The sequence below is a fragment of the Anopheles maculipalpis genome, chromosome 2RL (assembly GCF_943734695.1).
Source record: "Anopheles maculipalpis chromosome 2RL, idAnoMacuDA_375_x, whole genome shotgun sequence".
Taxonomy (NCBI): Eukaryota; Metazoa; Arthropoda; class Insecta; order Diptera; family Culicidae; genus Anopheles; species Anopheles maculipalpis.
Genome location: NC_064871.1, coordinates 13,175,945 through 13,184,641, shown reverse-complemented (window position 1 = coordinate 13,184,641; position 8,697 = coordinate 13,175,945). Strand labels below are relative to the sequence as shown.

At 45.1% G+C, this 8,697-nt stretch overlaps 4 protein-coding genes across 4 annotated transcripts in view; 3 read left to right on the top strand and 1 right to left on the bottom strand.

The window, feature by feature from the left end:
- Positions 1–8,697, top strand: part of LOC126557756 (connectin-like) — a 378,559-nt gene that overhangs the window by 222,112 nt on the left and 147,750 nt on the right. The gene's annotated exons all lie outside the window — the stretch shown is intronic.
- The window catches only part of LOC126558444 (1-acyl-sn-glycerol-3-phosphate acyltransferase alpha), a 334,524-nt gene that overhangs the window by 265,216 nt on the left and 60,611 nt on the right, over positions 1–8,697 (top strand). The window lies entirely within an intron of this gene.
- Positions 4,648–6,281, top strand: LOC126557966 (acid phosphatase type 7). The gene is made up of 3 exons (XM_050213895.1): positions 4,648–5,285; positions 5,358–5,778; positions 5,958–6,281. The coding sequence occupies exons 1-3, from the start codon at positions 4,663–4,665 to the stop codon at positions 6,279–6,281; spliced, it is 1,368 nt and encodes a 455-aa protein (XP_050069852.1). The 5' UTR covers positions 4,648–4,662.
- On the bottom strand, positions 7,022–8,326 carry LOC126558248 (beta-1,3-galactosyltransferase 5). Its single transcript, XM_050214226.1, has 2 exons — positions 8,018–8,326; positions 7,022–7,945 (listed from the first exon to the last, which is right to left on the bottom strand). Exons 1-2 carry the CDS (start codon positions 8,289–8,291, stop codon positions 7,038–7,040), a joined length of 1,182 nt encoding a protein of 393 aa, XP_050070183.1. The 5' UTR covers positions 8,292–8,326; the 3' UTR covers positions 7,022–7,037.

Here is an 8,697-nt window from a genome sequence, read left to right as displayed (position 1 = left end):
GTTAATACAAGGTTCTGATTTATTCTGATTTTATGAGCTTACTATGTTAATCATATAAACTCTTTTGGCTTCGTTGAATACTAGATGCTTCTATATCCAACACTCCTCCTCAACGAAGACATCTTCATCCTTTAACACCGATTGCCGTTCGATGTCGTTCCAACTTGATTCGTTCAAGTGGCTTCGTCATAATGTCCGCTTCCATTTGATCCGTTGATAAGTAACGTAGCTCGATGATTCCTTTCTGGCGCAAATCTTTAGTGAAGGCATGTTTGGTATCAATATGTTTGGTACGACTATCAATACGATCTGATTCTACCATTTTGATACAAGACTGGTTGTCTTCCCACACGACGATTGGATTCGTTTCTTCTTCACCAAGATCATCACCTAACAGTCGTTTGATCCACATTAGTTCTTGACAACAGACGGACAATGACACGAACTCAGCTTCTGTTGACGAAAGCGAAACACACGTTTGTTTTCTGGTTCCCCAACTTATGAGTCCTCCGCAATATTTGATCAGGAACCCGGAATTCGACTTCCTATCATCTTCATTACCGGCCCAATCAGCATCAGCGAAACCTTCGAGTTTTCCATTACCATCGCCTAAGTGTAAACGCAGATCCTTAGTTCCCGACAGATAACGTAGGACACGTTTTGCTTCAGTCCAATCTCGATTAGTCGGATTGGATACCTTCCTGCACAGTAATGACGTACTGATACAAATATCGGGTCGTGTATTCACCGCAACATACAGCAAACTCCCCACTAACGATCGATACGATTCATTCGTTTCCAGTAATTTCTCCTCCTTTTGCTTTATATACGCGGGATCGATGGGTATCTTCGATGGTTTTGAATTTTCATGACCAAACCGAGCAATGACTTTCTCGATGTAATTCTTCTGGTCAAGCGTATAATGTCCTTTGACTTTTTCAACATGTATGCCCAGGAACTGCCGTATATCACCAAGCTTTGACACCTTGAATTCCTTTTCAAGTGTAGATTGTATGCTGTTGTATTCATCCTCCGAATCACAAAATATGAGCATATCATCCACGTAGATAAGAATAAAGCAACGCTTACCATTCTTGTTTCTTATATACAGGCACGAGTCTGCTTTCCCGGATTGAAAACCCATGTTTCTAAATGTATGATCAATCCGTTTGTTCCATACACGTGCTGACTGTTTCAGACCATATATGCTCCGCTTGAGCCGACACACCAGATTTTCTCCCGACTGAAATCCTGGAGGCTGCTTCATATAAACTTCATCAGATAAGTAGCCATACAGATAAGCGCATTTGATGTCCAAGTGCTTTACCACCAAATTCTTCTTAGCAGCTATCGACAGCAAGGTACGAAGAGTGGTTTGTTTCGCTACTGGGGCAAAGACTTCATCATAATCCGTGCCGAACTGTTGAGAAAATCCTTGCGCGACCAATCTCGCCTTATAGCGTACTACCTCGCCGTTCTCATTTTCTTTCATCTTGTATGTCCACTTACATCCGACAACTTTCTTTCCTGCTGGCAACGGTACTAGCTCCCAGGTCTGATTTTCGATCAAAGAGGCTATCTCTTCCTCCATAGCAGATATCCAAGCCGTTTTATCGACACTCTGCATCGCCTCCAAGTAGCTTCTTGGTTCGCAAGTGTCTTGTTTCGTAACACCGGTTACTTCTGGATACCGCTTCGCTGGTACTCCTTTCGTTATTCGATTTGACCTTCTTGGTACACATTCGATGTCTTCACATTCGTTAGAATCATTTGCAGGGACATGATCTTCATTTTCTTCAATGATATCACTAGTGGCCGTATCAAACGTTTCATCTTCGCTATCACTTTCTTGATGAAACAATTCAGATTTCTTAGTAGCTGTCTGAAACTCTATTTCCACATTATGATCGGCTTTACTAGTACGTTCGTTTGTTAAACGCTTAGTGTTCTCATCAAACCGAACGTCTCTACTAACAATTATCTTTCGAGTATCTTCGTCAAGCAATCTATATGCCTTGTGCTCCGACGAATAACCTACGAAAGTGAGCCGTTTTGCAGTAGCTGAAAGCTTCCCTCGCTTTTCCTTTGGGATATGTACCCACGCACTGCAACCAAAAACCTTCAAATGTTTGACGTCAGGCTTTACTCCGTACCACAACTCGAATGGTGAAACTGCAACTGATGTTGTAGGCAAGATGTTCTGCAAGTAAACTGCTGTGTTCAACGCTTCAGCCCAATAACATTGCTGCATGTTTGAGTCGGCAAGCATGCATCGAACCATCTCCAAAAGATATCGATTCTTTCGCTCTGCCACTCCATTCTGCTGAGGACTGTATCCTGCCGTAAACTGCGCTTGAATGTCTTGTCGTTTGTAGAATTCCCTTAACTTTTTCCCGCGATATTCTCCTCCTTGATCCGAACGAATTATCTTCGGATTGCGCCCGAACATATTCCTCGCCATTGCCACGTACTCCCCGATCTTAAGAGCTACTTCCGACTTCTGCCTAAGCAAATACAGAACGCAGTACCTTGAGTGATCGTCGATTACCGTCATGAAATAACGATAACCGGTAACGGAAGCTGTCTCCAATGGTCCACAAACGTCGGTATGAACGAGATCCATCGTCGCCTTCGTGGATGATATCGATTGTTTCGGGAATGGAATTCTTACACTCTTGTTCTTCAAACAACAATCACAAGGTTCCTCAATGCCGCACTTATTCATATTACATCCAGTCACTAGCTTCTCTTTGTTCATTCGATTTATAGCTCTCATGTCACGATGCCCGAACCTTTTATGCCATATGTGCTCGCATTCCTGATTGTGGTTACTTCTAGCTGCCAACACGATCTTGTCCGGCTGCTCCAAAACGTACAATCCATTGACAGAATGTGCACACGCCACTGTCGCTTTACCGTACATAATTCGACATCCAACATGATCGTCGAACTCCACTCTTGCACCTTTATTAGTTATCTGCGACACCGACAGCAAATTCATGGTTAAACTTGGCGTACACAACACATCGCTCAACTTGACCTCCCTCGATACTCCGTTTTCGTCACACAACGTAATATTCACGGTACCTATTCCGTCAACTTGAGCTCGTTTTCCATCGGCCAATTTCACCCATTTCACATCGCTGCTTCGCAATTCACTAAAATATTTCCGGTCTGCGACGATATGGCTAGATGCCCCAGAATCTACAACCCATAACTTTGAATCGCTGTATCTTTCACTTACCCCGGCAAACGCAAAAGTAACTGTATCGTCCTTCTTTCGATGTATCTTGCCACGTCTGCTGCTGCTTTCCGGAGCACGAGTCAATTCCGGACAATCCAGCTTCTTGTGACCCGTCTTGTTGCACTGGTAACACATCAGAGGTTTCTGCTGCCTCTCCCGACGTTTTCCAGCACCAACTTTCAACACCGAATCTATTGACGCTCCACGATGCTTTTCGATCTCATCGATCAGCTTCCTTTTCACCAACTCCATCGTAAGATCCTCATCAGATCGAGTCTCTAATGCGGTGGTAAAAGTGTCGAACGAACTTGGTAGGCTTCGCAAAATCATCGCGACTTTGAGATTTTCAGCAAGTTCTTGTCCGGCATTTTGGAGCTGCTCGTACAGTTCTTCCATCTCGAATAAGTGCTCGACCATGTCATCGCCTTCCGAAAAACGTTTATCGCAAACCCTTTTCAGCAATGACACCTTCGATGTAAGTGTCGTTTTCCTATGATGGTTCTGCAACGATAACCACGCCTCGCGTGCTGTCTTCGACGAACGAATCAATCCGTGTTGGTTATCTTCAATGAGTAGGCCTATTGTCGCTCTGGCCCTGGCTACACCGGCGTCCCAAACATCTTGCGACACTGCTTCCGGCTTCACTCCTGGTTCCACGTAGCACCAAAGATCCTCACGGACCAACAGCAATTCCACTTTGAAGCGCCAGCTGTTGTAATTACTGTTGTTCAGTTTCACCATACTAAATCGGCCATCCATTCTGGAACAACGATTTTACGAACGTAACGAGACAAATATTCACTTTTCTTCTGAAAAATGCCCTGGGCCCATAACCTGTTAGAACAGAGTAGTTTGAGGCGTGAAAAGATACGTGTAGTTAATACAAGGTTCTGATTTATTCTGATTTTATGAGCTTACTATGTTAATCATATAAACTCTTTTGGCTTCGTTGAATACTAGATGCTTCTATATCCAACATTTTTGTGGTCGAAACACTACGGTCAACGTTTTAACATTGGTAAGGAAACGAATTCATCTTTTTGAGAAGTATTTCTTGTAAAATAAGATATTTTTACACGTTCAATTGAATTTAACGGTTTCCTGTTTGAAATGCTGTCAAACTAGTTTGACGTCACTTGCGCAGTTTGAAAATGGGTCAACCATTTGTTTTGATGCATTTGTGACGAATGCAGCGCAAAAACAAAGACGTCTCCCGTGGACTCTCAAAAACAAAGCAACCGCTGCCTTATCTCGCACTGTAGCTGTAGTGATCGCTGGTGGTAACGCATTTATTTTTAAGCAGGAGGCAATACCGATTGCCATTCCGTGATTCAGGGCTAAAGTTACCACACAAAGTGCGGGAATAGTGAACTGTTGTTTGTCACTGCCATTTACGCAGTATTACGTAAAGAAGAGTAATGAGGCTCGCAGGAGGCTTTGAGCCCCGAACGGGGCTGCTGGTGTTGCTGCTCATAGCAACCGTGTGCAATGGGCAAGTATTTTACTACCAACCGGAACAGGTCCATCTTTCCTTCGGTGAAACGCCACTCGAAATCGTCGTCACCTGGAGCACCATGACGGCCACGAACGAGTCGATCGTCGAGTACGGCATTGGGGGTTTAATTTTGAGCGCTACCGGAACGGAGGAAAAATTCGTCGACGGTGGCGCAGGCAAACACACGCAGTACATTCATCGTGTAGTATTGCGTGATCTGCAGCCTTCGTCCCGGTACGAGTATCACTGCGGCAGTCAGTGGGGCTGGTCGCCAGAGTTTTACTTCCACACGACGCCAGAAGGTTCGGACTGGTCACCATCGTTCGCCATATTCGGTGACATGGGCAATGAGAACGCTCAATCGATGGCACGGCTGCAGGAAGACACCCAACGCCACATGTACGATGCGATTCTGCACGTTGGCGATTTTGCGTACGACATGAACTCGAACAATGCGCTCGTTGGAGATCAGTTCATGAATCAGATTCAGTCAATTGCCGCGTACACGCCGTACATGGTGTGTGCGGGCAATCATGAGGAGAAATAGTAAGTACATTCCGCTCCGTTTCTTCTTTTATCGTTCCGATTCTAATCATTAAATTGTTCTTTCCTTGGCAGCAATTTCTCCAATTACAGGGCCCGATTTAGCATGCCCGGCGGGACGGAAAATATGATGTACAGCTTCAACCTCGGTCCGGTGCACTTTATCGGCTTCTCGACCGAAGTGTACTACTTCATGAACTACGGCATCAAGACGCTTGTGAATCAGTACGAATGGTTGCGTCGCGATCTGGAGGAAGCGAACCGACCGGAGAACCGCAAACAGCGCCCCTGGATCATCACGTACGGTCACCGACCGATGTACTGTAGCAACGATAACGATAACGATTGCACGCATAGCGAAACGCTCGTGCGTGTTGGTCTCCCGTTCATGCACTGGTTCGGGCTGGAAGATCTCTTTTACGAGCATGGCGTCGATGTGGAAATTTGGGCCCACGAGCATTCGTATGAGCGACTGTTTCCGATCTACGACTACAAGGTAAATGGAGTTCCTCCCGCACTGCCAGCTGTCGCTGTACGTGCAATGAGGGCCTTATCGTTCTATCGTGCCAGTGCGGACAGTCCTGGTTGACCCGATAAAGCGCGCGCTGGTGGTAAAAAATGGTTCTGATTATTTCCCATAACTAACGAATACTTCCCATATGTATGTATGTCCAGGTATACAACGGTTCGTATGAGGAACCGTACCGGAACCCCCGTGCTCCTGTTCATCTCGTGACCGGTTCGGCCGGTTGCAAGGAAGGCCGTGAACCGTTCATCCGCAAAATCCCGGCATGGAGTGCCATTCACAGCCGCGACTACGGTTACACACGCATGAAGGCAATCAATGGTTCGCATCTGTACTTTGAGCAGATTTCCGTCGACAAAGAGGGTGCTGTGATTGATTCCTTTACCATCATCAAGGATGAACATTTGCCCTACAAACAGCTGCTGGAGCGTGATGAACAGGAACGGTTGCAGAAAGTTGCGAGCTCAAAGTAGGCCACGATAGCAAACGTACGCACACGTTTGTCAACTTTTCTTTTGCGGGATGTATTTTTTTTTATTGCCAAACGATTATTATCAAACTATGGCAGAAATTTGGGCAATTGGTTCACGTTAAGCATCTTATGCTGTAAGTTACCTAAACATGTATTTTGAAAGCTAAATTTGCTTCAAACAGAAGCAGAATAGTTTGTATCTTTGTGCTTTGAGAGCTTATTTGAACTGGTTGGGATATTTTAAGACTACTAAGTGGCTCACTTGCCCCACATTCCGTAAAATGTAAAAAAAAACTTCTTGTAATGTTTCAATCAATTTATTTAGTGGATCGGAAGTAATACTTGAAACCACGCAATAAACACACCGGACAGGAATGTACATTACTCGTATTTGCATTGTGTTGTGTGAGATTTATCCGGCAGTGTTTTGTGCAATCGGGTATCACAGATCGGTTGTATTCGGGGGCGCAGAGTTGGTGATGGCGAATGGAAGGTAAAATAATCACTCTTTTCATCCTACTTATCCTACAAACTATTGCACTACTACAATACTAATATACGAGCGAATGTGTTTCGCTGTTTGTGGGTAAGTGTTTTGTTAAAAAAAAGCATAATGGCATTTTTTTTACTAAGTCGTGTGCACGGTTAAGGACGGACGCGTGTTAAAAATGTTTCATCAATGGCAAAATGGTGTGGGGAATTTCGTTGCTTTCGTTGGCACATACTGAGGAGGTTTGGTAACACGATTCCCAGCACTCTACTTCAACTTCATCTGACTAATCATGGCCGTACCGTGATCGGGATTTATCTGCTGCTTGTACTCGGCGACGCACGTCGCAGTAAGCGATTTGCCCGGTGGTCGCTGATAGCATGCATTGTCGTAGCATCGTTCTAGCTCTTGGATAAACTCCATTATTAGCTTCTCGTTGCCACCGTTTGGTCCGACGTAGTAATCACACTGGTACGCGTACCGTTTCATATCCCTAATGCAGCAGTCCAGGAACTCGGAGTTTGAACTGTACCATCGGTTTAGAGCGGTAAGCGGTATTTGCAACCGTTGTGCCAATACACCCGTAATAAATGTATCATCAATCCAGAAGAAGCTACTTCCCGCCTGTGACTCAGCTATCAAGGCTCGGGCCGTCTTTTGATTCGTAAAGTACAACCAGCCGGACAGATATGGTGGGTATATATCAGCCGCGAACTCGTCACGCGACACATACCATTTGTTTGCCTGCAGTCGGATTACTTTCTTGCTGCGAAATACGTAACCCGCCAGTAGGTGAGTATTATGGTGCCGCTCGTCACCCTGATTCAGATCGGACAGATAGTTCTGGATGTAGAACGGATCGAACACGATATCGTCGTCCATCTTGAGTAGGTATTTAGCACCGCCACAATGCTGTGTTGCCCACTGTAAGCTCATCAGATGCTTGTAGGTGAGATTCCGGTACGCTTCGACGAAATTACCCTGGATTAGATCACCGTGGAGCCGTTGTTCAGCTTCGATGGAAACCTGTCGGATGAAGCGTTCCGTCGGTGGTATAACGCCCAGGGAGAATATTCGCAACAGTCCCATCGAGAGGAGTTTCTGCTGCGATATGGCTTGTCTATGTGCGGAACGGATCTCATCGTGCCCCACGTAGGATGTTACTAGTATAACACCTGCAAGAGCATGGAGGGAAGATAGAACCATCCATAAAAAGCACAATACGTCAAGGTACAATTCCTACTTACCCAATAACTCTGAAAAACTATTATTCTCCTTACAGATGTCGTTGGGAATTACATACTCGAATCCGGTCAGATTTGCCAACCGGAAAGGATCTACCGCTCTTTCCCGCTCGCTGCTCGCTACCGCCTGTTGTTCCGCGCTCGATGACCTTCCACTTTCGCCTGGCAGCAGAAACAGATAGTTCCCTTCACTATCGGTACGAAACGAGTAGCGATAAACTCCATAAAGCACACCAAACGCAACTACGGTGGCGAGAAACCGTTGAAACTTCCTCATCGCGTTTGGCAGCAACAAGTGGACAGCACACTAGTGGCACGCAGGCTGGAATCCATAAACATCTGCCCCACGAGTAAACACAGAAAACACTCCTAACAACTGCGCGTTTTACTTGGTAGTGTGGTATTGGCGGAAGCGTGTAAATTACATGAGATTACATTAAAATGGTGTTTGTTTTTTTTTTTTTGCTATTTTACATTCTTTTTTCGATGGCACTTTTGCAGTTGTGTGTGGTAACTGATTTGGCTTTTGGAATGTGTAAACAAAACAAACCTAAAGCACGGTTCACACACGTCAGCAGGGGAAGAACTGTCAAAGTGATTGTTTATATTTGCCTCCTGTCATAAATTAACAACACACAGGGGTGCTCAGCTGTTTGATGAAAAAGTCTCTTTTAAATTGGAAA

Bases quoted from the DNA above. Each gene is read 5' to 3' on its own strand.
- LOC126557966 (XM_050213895.1), top strand. From the start codon at position 4,663: ATGAGGCTCGCAGGAGGCTTTGAGCCCCGAACGGGGCTGCTGGTGTTG. The intron at 5,286-5,357 runs GTAAGTACATTC...TTTCCTTGGCAG, and splicing joins GGCAATCATGAGGAGAAATA to CAATTTCTCCAATTACAGGG. The intron at 5,779-5,957 runs GTAAATGGAGTT...ATGTATGTCCAG, and splicing joins TTCCGATCTACGACTACAAG to GTATACAACGGTTCGTATGA.
- LOC126558248 (XM_050214226.1), bottom strand. From the start codon at position 8,291: ATGAGGAAGTTTCAACGGTTTCTCGCCACCGTAGTTGCGTTTGGTGTG. The intron at 7,946-8,017 runs GTAAGTAGGAAT...ATGCTCTTGCAG, and splicing joins TAGTTTTTCAGAGTTATTGG to GTGTTATACTAGTAACATCC.